Source organism: Mesoplodon bidens (assembly GCF_964165515.1).
Source record: "Mesoplodon bidens genome assembly, chromosome: 2".
Classification (NCBI taxonomy): Eukaryota; Metazoa; Chordata; class Mammalia; order Artiodactyla; family Ziphiidae; genus Mesoplodon; species Mesoplodon bidens.
The window spans coordinates 85,797,896-85,813,246 of record NC_138177.1 but is presented as its reverse complement, the minus strand read 5'-3'; the positions used below and the strand labels follow the sequence as shown (position 1 = coordinate 85,813,246).

Genomic DNA, 15,351 nt, shown 5'->3' with positions numbered 1-15,351 from the left:
ATAATTGTAAACAATATTCCCAGCATATAAAAAATATTAAAAGGATCAAGTTCTAATCAGTGGTCACTAAGACAGGCAGTGAAAAAACATTAATAGCTCATTAACCTGTCGCTTGCAAAGCACATTATGTAGTAATATACTTCTTCACAACATGCTACACTCTTGACATTTTCAAGGAATATACCTTGGAGACCTTTGTGAATCCCCACCTTCACAAACTCAAGTTTATACAAAATTCTAGCTTACTCCCAAATTACATTTCCATTCAAAACCACATTTTTTGCACATATCACCAATACATTAAGCCCTCAATCCCAAACTCTTATCAAATTTCAATAAGTTTATTTCTCACTTGGCCATTTTTCATAGAAACATTTTCACTTTGGTAATTACTACATATGATACATATACAAAACATCAAGGGCACACTGAGATGCAGGTGCTAAGCAATCAGCTAGGCTCACCCACTGGCTCAGCCACTTACTCCTGCAAGTAGGCTCAGCAAAATTTCAGATTACAGCATGTCATTTGCGAATAATCAGTATCACAAATGTTAAACCCACAAATACCAGAAGTTCACTTATCAAGCCTCCATTGCCCACGTTAACTTCTGGAGAGAGAACAAATCAAGAGAACAAAAGCAACTCAACAGAATACCATATACAAAAGCAGAGGTAAGAAATTTTACTTAATTGACTACCAACCTGTTTGTATGTTCTCTCCGCCACACACATCATGAAAAAAAACATCCAAGTAAGACACAGTCGTTCAAAAAAATTAATTATAGACAAAATAATAATAGGTGTAACAGGTGGTGCCCCACAAAAGAGAGTCAAGATCTCCTCAGCTGAGATGGCCTTTAGCTGGTCAAGGCTCTTCTCTCGGAACAGTCGATGTAAAAAAGGGAAAAATGCTAATCCGATGGTGACGACATTTCCCAGCATCTGATAACCTACTCCTTGCTGATACGCATTAACCTGGGAATTAATTTAAAATATCCATCATTACTGCACAGCTAAATGGAGTTGTGAAGCAGTATTTATCAAATACTATTTAGATTATTAAAAACTAAATCTGTTTTAAATCTAAAAGAAATACAAATAAAAATGATGTACAGATTTATGACTTTTAGGCTTGAATGAGATAAGGAATATTTGTAGAGTCTACCTGAACAATTGATCATGCTCACAGAGACCTCTGTAACAAATAAAAAAATATACTACCTAGTGAAGACTGACTACAAAATTTAAGATACACATACTTGTGTTTCAAAAGCAGAGTCAACGTTTTGATCATTAAATACATTCTATGAAATAGCTGTTGATCATTAAAAAGATTTTTCTAAAAATCCAAAAACATATTAAACCTTACCCTGCTCATGATGATACCACTTATTTCCAACACAGACATATCCATCTTTTTGCACTCATTCCCTTCCCAGATTATTGCACTAACTCGATCAGAGGCAGGACTTGAGTTCTGAAGCCAGAATAAATGGTTCTGAGAAGAAAAAATAAATATTTCTATCCACTCCTTCTTTATATCCTCCATTATATTTTTTTCCCTTTGTCTAGCTCTTGGGCCACATTTGCCAGGGTTCAGCCTTGTCATCCTATTCTCCCCCTCACAAAGCTCATCACTCCAATTACCACCTCCATGATGCTGGTTTCTGGGTTTTTTGTTTGTTTGTTTGTTTTTTCATGAAAACAATTTCTTACCTGGAGAGAGGCTAAGTGTCTCCTATAATGATGGGAGGTAGGATTACATGATCTCCAAGGTTGCTTCCCTAATAAATGTACTGAAGTGAGGATAAGCTTGGTGTATTAATGGGATACCAAGAAGGAAAGCATTTCTACAACATCATGACTAGATCAGGGATAGTAGGAAGTTACACGGGAGAGGTGCTAACAGGCCTTAAGACATCACAGGAATGACTGAGAAGGTAAACCTTTCTCTGGTCTAATCAGGACACAGAAAAGCATAGTAAGCTCAAGAGGAAAAGGTCGAGATAAAAACAGCCCCGCATTTTCCTCTGTCGTATCATGTCTTATTCTTCGAGTACCAACTCAAGTCCCATTTCACCAACATGTCCTCTCTGATGGCCACAAGCCTCACTCATGTTGCCTTTCTCTGAAATTAAAAACCCTTACGGTCTATATCAGATAAATTTGCATCTAATTATATGCTGCTTTTATTGTGTCTTCTATTTCCCACAAAATCATCTTGTTCCCACACAAATACATAAGTTACTAAAAAACAACCATCTGGTGTATTTCTTCTCCTTCTACAATAATGCTTAGCATAATGCTGATGCACATTTATGGATTTATTAATTGATTTAGCCAAAAGAATATTTATTAAGCAGCTACTATGTAACATGTACTATGGATATAATAAAGAACAAGACAGATGTAGTCCTTGACATCACAGAGCATACAGACTTATGGAGACATGATTAAATAAAGTTACTGTGCAGCATGATAAGGGAAGGAAAGAATGCTTTAGGAGCATATAGAAAAGGCTTCCTACGGGAGTATCACTCAAGCCAAGACCCGAAAAGTAAAAAAGAGTGAGACGAAGGAGTAGGTATTGGAGAAAAGTGTGTTCCAGGCAAATAAACCAGTTTGTGTAAAGATCCAGAAGTACATGAGGAAACTGAAAGAAGTTTAGTTGAGTTAAACTATACCATGCAAGACTGTTATCAGAGCAAATAAAGGAACAGAAAGAAATAATCCAGAATGGGAAAAAAAAGCAATTAAAGGATTGTAAGGGGAATGGCATCAGATTTGTATTTTAGAAGGATCGTTCTGGCTGTAGTGTGGAAAATGAAATGAAGCGGAGCAAGCCTAGAGAAGCTGTTGTAAGGATCCAGATGAGGGCTGATGGTGGTCTGCACCAAGCAGTGTGGACACAGGTGGGCAGATGTATGTATTATACAGCAGGATCAAGACAATGTGATGACTGACTGGAAACATGGGGGGCGGGGTCAAGAATGGCCCCAGGGTTTCTAACTTGGGTGGTTAGTGGTGACATTTAGAAATATGGGGAATAAAAGAAGAATAGGTTAGGTGGGAGAATTGGGACATGATGAATTCCGTTTAACATAGTGAGTTTCATCTTACCTAGTTATTCTTACATACGCCTTAAAATTATCCTATAAATCCCAGAAGTGCAAAGGAGGTGAAAATCATCATCATGCTATTCATAATTACAAAGGCTAAGGTAATTCAGATGAGTCTTCAGACTGAATGCAAAGAATATTTAGATACAAACTTTGATAGCAAAATTGGAGGAAAAAGTTTAAAACTTTAATAATAAAATGTATGTTGTTTCTAGTTAGTTTTTGAAAACTGTATACATTTAATGAAGCAGAATTTTTTTCATTAAAATGTGTAACCTAAATCAATGGTATCTTAGAATTAAGAAAATTCAATAATTAAACAAATGAATATCCATTACCCACTATTTATTAAGTCATTGTGGAAATATTTAGCCTAAAAAAAATAAAACTAAGAAGAATCATGATCGTTGGCATTAAACATATGAAAGGCTGATATGATTTCTTAATCATTTAATCTATCCAGCAGTGGAAAAAGCTCATGAAATAACAATCACTCCAGCTCCACAAGTATTTAAGTATTGTCTGATGTGGATAGTAATAACCATGGTAACATGTATTGGGTGCTTACTCTTTGAAAGGTAGTAAAAAAATTTCTGCAGATGTAAAATGAATTCTTATATTGATTGCAAGGTTGAAATAACTTTCTAAAGAATCCCCATTTCCAGGCTGGCTATCTGATTTTATGATATTAACAGAAAACCTAAAATTAAAAGCATCACTTGCTTTATACATTATTAGAGAAGCAAGCAATGCCATCTCCTAGTAATTCATATATAATACTGTTATATCTATGAAAATATAATAGCAGGTTACTGCACCAAACAATGTACCCTGCTCATATAAAATGAACATTAAGGATCATTCTAAGGAAAATAATGAGAAAAAGTCCTAGGAAGAAACATTTAGGTTAGGGGAATTCAAGAGTGCTTCCCCCTGAGTTCTAATTCCAACATCTTCACTTACAAACTATGCTCAATTTCCTCATCTCTAAATCAGGGATAATAATAGTGTCCACATTACAGGGTTATTGTAGAGTTAAATGAGATAACACAGTGCCTGGCACATGGTAAGTACACAGTAAACATCAGCTATTATTATCATCACCTTTACAGACCTGCTGAAAAACATCCTCTTTGGGGTCACGTTTGGTCCCTGAGTGAAGGGAGTTCACGTGGGCCCCCTCACTGTCGCTGGTGACAGACGACCGGCACTCAGGGCCATGCAGCAGGTCATCCCATAACATATCCTCTGTCTCCGAGTCATGACGGGTACTCTCCGAGTCTCTTCTCAACATGTTGAGGCTTCGAGAGCCAGCACTCATGCCAGATCTACAGCCCTTTAAGGGAAAACAAAAACAAATATTTTTTTATATTCCTTTTTAAAAACAACTATATAAAGTTTCTGTTGTTTAAGCTACCCAGCCTGTGGTATTCTGTTATGGCAACCTGAGTGGATAAACCCATCTATCTACAAGGATTTTTCTGAATTGCTTTTAATAAAGAAAAACTGGAAACAAATTAAGTAGTCATAATTTTACACATTTTAATAAATTCCTTCATAAACTGGAATATTCTGCAGATGTTCAACAGAATGAAGTATTGTCTTATGTACTGATAAGGCAAGACCTACAAGATTAAAAAAAAGGAAAACTCAGGACAAATTTTCCTATTTATGTTTTTTAAATGATATGTTGTATGTTTAAATATATAGTATGCTCTTTTTTTTTTTTTTTTTTTAATTTGCGGTACACGGGCCTCTCACTGTTGTGGCCTCTCCCGTTGCGGAGCACAGGCTCCAGATGCGCAGGCTCAGTGGCCATGGCTCACGGGCCCAGCCGCTCCGCGGCATGTGGGATCTTCCCGGACCGGGGCACAACCTGTGTCCCCTGCATCAGCAGGTGGACTCTCAACCACTGTGCCACCAGGGAAGCCCTATAGTATGCTCTCTTACACAAAGGAAAATAAATATGTGGAACTCTAACCACCCTCTGGACAGTATGGATTCAATCTGGGGATGTGGGGAACAGTGTGGGATTCATTATACTGGGAAGGGAGCCAGTAAGTGGAAATGGTTGCTTTTTACTAAATATACTTCTTCATTTGAATTTTTATAATATCCTTACATTAATTTTATAACTACAAAATCTGCAAAGCCTTAAAAAATTTTTTTAAATGAAGTGACAGTTTTTGGGTCATGAAATTAATTTTTTTTTTTTTAGTTTTTTTTCATTGTGATTTCTGTGTTTTAGATGAATATGTTCTTATTTTAACGGTTTTTGAAATACAGCATTCTTAAATATGTGTGCATAAGTTTATAGGTTGATAAATTTTTCACAAATGAAACATGCCTGTGTAATCAGCACCAAAACCAATGAACAAAGCATTACTAGCTCTCCTGCCCCTATTTCTGTGCTATTCCCTTTCAAGGATAACAACCATTATGACTACTAAGAGAATAGATTAACTTCAATTTTGTACTTTGTTAGAGGTGAAATCTGAAAATAGCTATTTTTTTATGTTTGACTACTTTTACATTATATTTCTGAAATTCATCCATATTGTTGCAGTAAAAGGTATTTTATAATAAAATATTTACCTGTATTTCAAAAAAAACCAAAACAAAACAACTATATATCTGAAATAAAATGAAAACAAGTTACCTATGGTGATGGCTGGCAAGCTTTCACACACCGATCACTATGTTGACAAGGCTTCACATAACAATAATACATTTTCATGGTTAAATGTGAAACTCTGATGACTCTCTAACAGACTATCAAAGAGGACTCCCTCTGAGAAGTTATTGCCAAGTCATGGGATTGTTCAAGTGAGGTGCCCTGGGATGGGGTGACTCCTGCAAGCACATCCAGAGGGCCCACTCTGGGTGCAGGTGTGGCTGGGCCTACTGACACACCCAAGTGTCCTCTACTCTAAATGTTGTGAGCTTGACTGTAGACCTAGTCACGTCCAGGGCCCAGCCAAACAGGGAAAAGGGTAATCAGGCTGAGAAAAGGATGGACATTGCAGCTCTCCTGCGGTACAAACATAGATATGAAAGTTTTTCCACAACCCCAGCTGCCTTGTCAATCGAAACAAAAGCCACCACCATCTACTCTCCTCACCTCTGAATTATAATGTCCCAAATGTACAATATTCCCATTAGCTTTCATGATGAGATTTACTGCTCCCATCTCTCAGGGGTCCTTTCTCAAATATCTGTCCCCATCAGCATCAATGCCACTTACAAAGGAACGACGCTTAAGAATAAACTGCATATTCCAAGTGAATATTAAGTAGCCTTCTCATCATCTAGGGAGTGAGGAGTCTCTCTCTGGGCATCATCTATGATACTTTTTTTTTTTTTTTTTTTTTTTTTTTTTGCAGTACGCGGGCCTCTCACTGTTGTGGCCTCTCCCGTTGCAGAGCACAGGCTCCGGACGCGCAGGCTCAGTAGCCATGGCTCACGGGCCCAGCCACTCTGCAGCATGTGGGATCTTCCCAGACCGGAGCACGAACCTGTGTCCCCTGCATCGGCAGGCGGACTCTCAACCACTGCGCCACCAGGGAAGCCCCCTATGATACTTTTAAGATTAGATCAAAGACAAAGAGCTCGTTCTCTTTCCGGGGGTGAGCAGTCATATAAAAGCTTCTAGATAGGTAGACATATAGTTGGAGGCAGGGGAGGGGCAGGCAAATATACACACAACTTTAGGACAACCAATAAAAAAAGGAATGGATACAGTTATTACACTCAAGAATATGCCTTGAAAAAGGATACGTTACCTGACTGAAGGCTGCCGATTCGAACTCTGATTCAGCCAGACTATCTGAATCCCGCACAACAGGACACCACTTGGAAGTGGTCTTCTTTACCTGCCAACAAACGATAGGAAAACATGTTAAATACCTTGTGACTTAATGCCTATACTTTTATAAACTAAAATAAAAATTACCTGAGTGTTTAGGTGCCTTGAAAGTATTGATTTCCTATTCTTAACTTCACAGCCATTGTCACTTGAGGCCCCTTCCACGCTCCTCCGCAGTGTCATCATCTGTGTCCGGGCTTCACCATCATCCTCACTTGACAGATCATCTGAAATCCCATTGCCCAAACGCCCAAATGGCTCCTACAAAGAGTACAGCAGTTTCCTCACAGGGGAAGGCCCAAAATACTCCAGTTAGCCTATGTATAAAAACTAAGAAGCAGTAAAAGTAAACTAAACCAAAACTGGACAAACCTACCTATTAGTTGGTCTCAATAAAGAAAAATATTAAACTTTCTTGAAACTAAATGGCTTAAATGATGAGGCAGTATTATGTAGAGGTTAGAAGCACAGGCTTGAGTCAAACTCAAGTCTGAATCACAGCTCTTCTACTTATTAGCTATGTAACTGTAGGTAAGTAATTAAATCTCTCTGGGCCTCAATTTCCTCATCTGAAAAGCGATGATAATAAAAGCACCTATTTCACAGAGTTGTTGAAACAATTAAGTGAGTTACTACGTGTAAAGCACTTAGAATAGTGTTTGGTTGCAGTAATGGCTCAAAAATATTAGCTTTTTGTAATTCGTAAATGCCAGTCTAACAAATAAGAAAATATTTCAAGACTATAAAGTAAGAGTGTAGTTAGTTTTAGATGTAAAGCAGAACGCCTATACCTAAACCTGGAAAAAAGCTTCCCAAACCTTAACACACTATCACCGCCTCTCTGGAAGACGACACAGCAGCCTCTACACTAATCTGTTTATTGAATCTACCAGTCTCCTACTAAGGCTGGACCAGGGGCAGATGCAATAACAAGTTCTGGTCCTAGAAATTAGAAGAATAAGGTACAGTCTTCATGTTATTCTTCATGATGTTCTCCTTTTCACATCCTGTGGCTTTACATTTCAAGTGACACAAATCTATTAGTACCTATTTTGTGTTTCTAGCAGAGTCTAAGAATAGAAAAATTTTACACAGGAAAGAAAAGACCTTGTAATATTTACTCTCATCTAAATCTTACCCTGCATCCCTTTTCTCCATCTGAAAATTTTGCTTTCTCTCTTGTTTGCCACATTCTAATCTCTGGTCGACACTGTCTCTTCTTGATGATAGGATGTAGACAACCTGAGTCATTGTCAGTCTCTGTCCCTTTGCTACATATTAATTTTACTCTTTTCACCCTATTTTTTAAAAAGGAAAAAAAGATTACTAGTTAGTTTTTTGAAAGTAATATCTTTCATGAAGTCACTTTCTTCTGAGGAGTACAATATATTATTCTGGAAATCAAGAAGATTCAGAAATTGTACGTTTCAGGCTTCTAGCTTGCCTAAGGGTGTAGGAAGCCAGTTCTCTCTCTAGTCTCCAAAGACTTGGGTCAGTTAGTTGAGAGGAAGCCTGTTCTTTTCGATTTTGCAAGGAATTGGGTCCACAGTCTTCCCTCTCAAATGCAATGCCAACCCCGCCCTCACATTGCCTGTTTGTGCCACTTCATAGAATGTCTTCCCCTCTCCTGTGCTTCAAAGCCTAGCAACTCTCAGCTCCTCCCTGACTCCTGCTGACTACTTCACCCCAGAATACTCACTCCTTCTGCTGAACTGCATGGCCTTTAGTCAGCATGATATCATTTATGATATTTTTACATTGCTGTGACTGTATCATACCTGCTACTCTTACCTTCCTAATTAGACGGTAAAATCACTGAGAAGAGGAATGCCCAGTGCCCAGTACAATGTTCAGCACAAAGAACTCAAACACTTCAACTAAAGAGTGTCAACGTATCTTTAGAAAAATATGTGAACATACTTCGTCTTCAAAAACAAAGCTGCAAAAGCACTTTATTTTTGAGTCACAGACATTAACATATGATAAAATAAGGATTTCTTCGGTCATACTAGCGCTGCTACAACCTACAAAATCATGCAGGAAGTTGAATGTGTCTTGGATTCATTTCCCTTTCTGTCCTACAGCCCATTGACACCAGCCTCCTGTCCTGCACCCCACATCTAAAGAGGAATCAGCTCTCATACTGAAAAATACCTCATCTTTTAAAAATTCTTCATTCTCTCAAGATGTTGGCCAATATGACTTAAAATATTTACCCTTCAAGAGTATTTATATTTCCATAATCTTGTGGTCTAAAAAACCATTAAAGATCAAACAGAATGACACTTTTATGGTAGATTACTGGACTAATGGGTAACATGACAGACAGTGGTGCCATTTCAAATAACCAAATCATTCCAGACCCTCTAAAAATCTCACCACAATGATAATATGCTTACACTGTGTATTCCTAAAACCTAATCAGATTATATACTATGTAAACACTAATGTGAACACAAAATCAAATAAAAATTCCAATGTAAGACTTCCCACCTGTTGCCAAAGAGAATCCCCCAAAAACCACCATTAAAGGGTGCAGATTCCAATGTTTCTGTTCCTCTCGCTTTATCAGAGGAGTTATTTCCATTCTCTCGGCTCCCATCACCATTTACAGTTTTTCGTAATTTTCTACCAAAAAAATATTTCAACAACTTTATTCAGGACATTTTCTGTTTCTACTCAGAATATCCCTACTGACTACTCCCTGAAATTAAGTATAATGAACTTCATATAATGAGGATAAATTATACAGGAACATTTCTGACTTAAGGGCAAAAACAGGTTCCAGAACAAAGTGCTAAATTACCATTTTGTTCGTTCATTAAATAAACAGAAATGCCATTCAAAAACATAACTAGAAGGAAAATTTTCATATATACGACCAATAGTCTTTTCAGGAACCACAGAAAGAATGAACAATTTCTTTAAATATGGATGGCCAGAAATCTACCCATTTGGCACATTTAATCATGGAAACACAAAATAATAGCAAGTGATCAATTTTTTGATATCCTATGCAGTGAAAAGATATATCCTGTAAATACCAATGAGACATAGCACAATATTTGATTTCCTTAGAAAACATTAAATCAATTAAACTGAATTTTCAAGGAATATTCTTTCCTGGAAAAAAAAAGTTTTGAAAATAACATTCAAAAATAAGTATAGGGCTTCCCTGGTGGCGCAATGGTTGGGAGTCAGCCTGCCGATGCAGGGGACCGGGTTCGTGCCCCGGTCCGGGAGGATCCCACATGCCGCGGAGCGGCTTGGCCCATGAGCCATGCCCGCTGAGCCTGCGCGTCTGGAGCCTGTGCTCCGCAGCGGGAGAGGCCACAACAATGAGAGGCCCGCGTACCGCAAAAAAAAAAAAAAAAAAAAAGTATAAATATGTTGAAATTCTTTGCACCAAATGAAAAAATCTTATATAGTAACTCCTTGGGGGAACAAAAATCTACAGATTCTCTGTGGAAGATGACTTTTGTAAGATAATACCATATATACCTAAGAAACCTTTAACAGTTCCAAACCCCACAAACAGCACATAATCAATAAAGACTAGACATGAATTCAATGTGTAGAAAAGTTAAATCTTTATTAAAAGTTTAGAACACTTAGAAATCTATTCTTTTTATATACTATTGAAAAAAGGCAAAAGTTTTAGTAGCACTAACTTAATGTACTAAGATCCTTGTTTATAGTGAATTTTCACCAAATTTTGAGACTGAATTATGAAGAAGAATGTTTTTCATTAAAATCATTATTTAAGGTAAATTTTTTTTTTTTTTTTTTTTTGAGGTATGTGGGCCTCTCATTGTTGTGGTCTCTCCCGTTGCGAAGCACAGGCTCCGGACGCGCAGGCTCAGCAGCCATGGCTCACGGGCCCAGCCGCTCCGCGGCATGTGGGATCTTCCCGGACTGGGGCACGAACCCGTGTCCCCTGCATCGGCAGGCGGACTCTCAACCACTGCGCCACGAGGGAAGCCCTAAGGTAAATTTTGATAAGGAATAATACAGTATAGGAATTTTCCTTTTAAACAATGGTACTGAATGACAAACCCCCATCCCCCTTGGATTAAAAGTTCATGACAAGGTTTCTAAGCATCAGGGAGAAAAGTAAAAGTAAAGCATTTGGTTTTTTTATTAGGCCAAAAAAATAATGAAAAATATATGCAAAAGAGGAAGATTTTGTTCTTCAATGCCTCTCCCAGAAAATACACAACCACAAGTGTAATTTCTCATCTCACCTTCTTCTCCGATTTCCATTGTTTCCCGATGGCCTTGTTATCTGAGTAGACACAATTTGACAGTGGACAGTTCCCATGAGTAACATAAGGCACAAGGGTCCAAGTACTTCACTTACATTCACAATAGGCATCATAAAATAGAACACGAGTGCTATAACTGAAAAGAAGAGATTTCAAAGTGGAAAGCATTAGGGCTTATCTTTAAAACCAATTCTAATAACTCTACAGGTTATTTCTCCAAAAATCTATCATTTAAAGAAGTATACAAGTGAAAGCACATAATTTTCTACAGTACAATCCACCTGCACATTAGCTGAGTGAAAACCTGAAGCCCTAGATCACAGAGCAAGTGAAGAATGATGTGTCCAAAGGATCTGCCTTTCTGGAAATATGACAATCTAGATATTCTGAAAGACTTTCCAGCACAAAACAACTAGATACTGTATAACCCTCTGCAGTACTGCTCTGCTCAGAGACCCAGTATTCTCCAGGGCCCAGAGTTATATGTAGCAATTAACAGAGCTGGGATTTGAACCAAGGCAGCCAGGCTCCAGAATCCTTATTCCTTTTTTTTTTTTTTTTTTTTTGGCCAAGGTGTGGCATGCAGGATCTTAGTTCCCCGACCAGGGATGGAACCCATGCCCCTTGCAGTGGAAGCATGGAGCCCTAACCACTGGACTGCCAGGGAAGTCCCAGAGTCCTTTACTCTTAACTGCCATGCTACGTTGCCTCTTTGTATGTGAGTATGAAATGTCCAAAGAAAAAAGTAATGAAAGAAACAGAAAGATGTCACAAATTATCTCCCAAAACTTCCAGATACAATTTTACAGATTCGTTCTTTCAGACTTTGACATAAAGATAATTCTCGTGCTATACAAACTTTTCTATGTGGAGAAAAATTAATTCCATTCCCTAATACCCTGATACCCAAACATAACAACAAAAGCACCAAAACAATAAACTATAGATCTTGCTGACCTGTGAACGTGGACATAAATTTACCTCTAAAAAGTAACACCATGAAAGCAGGGATTTCTGTCTATTTTGTTCACTGCTGTACCTAGATCAGTACCTGGCACATAGTAAGCACTCGATATTTGTTGAATGAATGACTGAAATACTATCAAAGTAAATTTGACAATACAGCAAAAGAATAATTCACCAAGATCACATAGGGTTTATGCTAGAAGGATAGTAGGAAATCTTTCTCAGAGCCTAGAAGAGTACCTGGCACAGACATGTTAGGCACTAAAGGAATTGTTGACTGAGACTTAACTGATGTAATTTAATAATTTAATACGATGTAGTTTTGATCACATGCATATGTATCATCTCAATTGCTAATTGTGTAAAAGGCCTGTGTCCCTGATTCCTGGGAGGTAACCCCTAAACCCTTGGAATTTTCCAAATGATGAAGTATCTTTATTATTCATGGTGGGTCCCTTGGACCATAGAGGATAGCTTATGCCAATAAAATAACTAGGGATAGGAGTAGCCACACCAGAAAGACCAACTATGGAATTAGAGGGCTGGGGCTTTGAGCCACACTGTATCAGCCTGACCTTTGGGGAGGGAATGGGAGCTAAAGACTGAGTTTAATTCCTTGGCCAGTGACTCAATCAAACATGCCTACATAATAAACCCTCAATGAAAACTCTGGATACCAAAGCTTGGGTGAGCTTCTCTGGTTGGCAATACCTTGTGCATACTGCTATCCATCATGGATGGAAGAGTAACACATCCCTGAGGACGACCAAAACTTCCTGATTGAAGCCCTCCCAGACTTTGCCCTATGCACCCCTTCTAATTTGTATCCTTCTGCTACAATAAAACTATAACAACAGCACTTTCTTGAGTGCTTTGAGTCATTTTAGTGAATTATTAAGTCTGAGGGAATGAGTGGGGGACTCTCAAAACTGTAGCCAGCTGGTCAGAGTAAGGGTAGCCCTAGGGACTCCCAAAGTAAGGCTGGTGTCTTGGGAAGGGCTGTGCCTTTAACCTGTGAAGTCTGGTCCAACTCTAGTAGTGAAAAAGCATTCTATAAAAATAGACATTTGTTCCTGATTTTTAATTAATCTTAAATGCCCATCTTTTCTAAAATACTAGGAATATAAAAATATGTCCTTAACATGCTAAAGAATATAAATAAGTAGCACTCGCTTTGGCAGCACATATACTAAAGAATATATAAGTAAAATCAACATGCATCATATTAATGAAAACATTCTGAATAGGAACAAAACATTATGATCACTCTTACTTTTATCACTTAACACTGCTCTGAAAATGTTGACTAATTCAATACAAGTAAGTGAAATGTATGAAAAAAGAGGAGACCAACTTTTCATTATGCCAACAATATGGTTGTATAATCAGAAAATCTGAGAGAAGCACTGAAAAACTATTAGAAATAATGAGAGTTTAAATAAAGTGGCTGGTTATAACAATCTTAAGTATAAACTAAAGGCTTTCAAATGTAACAGCAATCACCAGTTAAAACACATAGAACAAACAAAAAAAGCCTCATACCTACAGCAGCAGCAACAAAAATAAAAACATTAGATATTTTACTTTAATGTGGAAGCCCCCAAGCATCCTCTGATGGATGATACATATAAACAAAATGTCGTATATACGTACAGTTGATTATTATTCATCCTCAAACAGGAAGGAAATTCTGACACATGCTACAAACGGATGAATCTTGAAGACATTATGCTAAGTGAAATAAGGACAAATACTGTATGATTCCACTTATATGAGGTACTCAGAGTGGTCAAATTCATAGAGACAGAAAGTAGAAGGGTGGTTGGCTGTGGGTAGGAGTAATTGGAGAGTTACTGATTTTTGGGTAGAGAGTATCAGTTTGGAAAAATGAAAAAAGTTCTGGAGATAGATGGTGGTGATGGCTGCCTAACAATGTGAATGTACTTAATGTCATTGAACTGTATACTTAAAAATGGTTAAGATGGTAAATTTCATGTATATTTTACCACAATGAAAAAAAAATTGAGTTTAACAAGATCTATGCAGGACTTATAAGAATATAAAAATTCCTACAAAGCTTTACAGAAAGATATAACAGAAGACTTGATTAAAAGGATTGATATATCAGGCTTCCCTGGTGGTGCAGTGGTTAAGAATCCGCCTGCCAATGCAGAGGACACGGGTTCAAGCCCTGGTCCGGGAAGATCCCACATGCCGCAGAGCAACTAAGCCCGTGCGCCACAACTACTGAGCCTGCGCTCTAGAGCCCACAAGCCACAACTACTGAGCCTGCGTGCTACAACTACTGCAGCCCATGCACCTAGAGCCCGTGCTCCACAGCAAGAGAAACCACCGCAATGAGAAGCCCATGCACCGCAACAAAGGACAGCTCCCGCTCACTGCAACTAGAGAAAGCCCGTGCACAGCAAAGACCCAGTGCAGCCAAAAATAAATAAATAAAATTAATTAATTAATTAAAAAGGAAAGATATATCAATTTTCTCCCCATTCCCTCCAAATATATCTATATCTATATTTTGTAGTGGGAAGTGATGAGAAAGGAGTTCCAATCCAAATTCCAATTTTTTTTTTGGTCTTTGATCATGATGAAATATTTCTAAATTATTTTGCAAAGAATAAGCAAGTAAGAACACCTAAGAGAACATGTGGAAAAACACAGAATAATAGAGGAATACTTGTCCGGCTCAATGTTACTACACATTAAATAGCTACAGTAATTAAAGAAATGTGACACAGATATGAGAATAACCAGACAAACTGATGGTGCAGAATATATAGTCCAGAAATAGACCATGGTGTATATGAAAATTTAATATATATAATTTATCCCAGTAAGAAAGAAATTCTTTAATAACAAACATGTGGAAAAATATTTAACTTCACCCTTACAAGTGACCAAAGAAATGCACATTAAACAAGTAAAATACTAATTTTCGTATATCAAATTAGGTAACAATTTTTAAAATTATGATAATGTTAAGATTGTGGTAAAACAGAGCCTGCTACTTTCCAAAAGAATTGTGTCACCAGCAATTTCACTATATGCACTAAAAGCCTTAAAACGTTTATATTCTTTTGATCTGTTAATTCTATTCCAGAGAATAAATTCCAAAG

The 15,351-nt window shown here is 37.6% G+C and overlaps 1 protein-coding gene across 8 annotated transcripts in view; it reads right to left on the bottom strand.

Moving 5' to 3' along the window:
* PHTF1 (putative homeodomain transcription factor 1) overlaps positions 1-15,351 on the bottom strand; it is a gene marked incomplete at its 3' end in the record, with an annotated part of 80,119 nt that overhangs the window by 40,478 nt on the left and 24,290 nt on the right. For 7 of the 8 annotated variants that reach the window (XR_014014261.1, XR_014014262.1, XR_014014263.1 and 4 more), the window contains exons 6-13: positions 11,231-11,387; positions 9,480-9,614; positions 8,125-8,284; positions 7,074-7,247; positions 6,904-6,993; positions 4,236-4,457; positions 1,372-1,500; positions 705-977 (exon numbers count right to left, since the gene is read on the bottom strand). Coding sequence is in view for 5 of the 8 variants with exons in the window: in XM_081222505.1 (XP_081078631.1) it covers positions 705-977; positions 1,372-1,500; positions 4,236-4,457; positions 6,904-6,993; positions 7,074-7,247; positions 8,125-8,284; positions 9,480-9,614; positions 11,231-11,387 (1,340 nt within the window). The remainder of the gene's footprint in view (positions 1-704; positions 978-1,371; positions 1,501-4,235; positions 4,458-6,903; positions 6,994-7,073; positions 7,248-8,124; positions 8,285-9,479; positions 9,615-11,230; positions 11,388-15,351) is intronic. The other variant, XM_081222508.1, reaches the window with a different exon arrangement.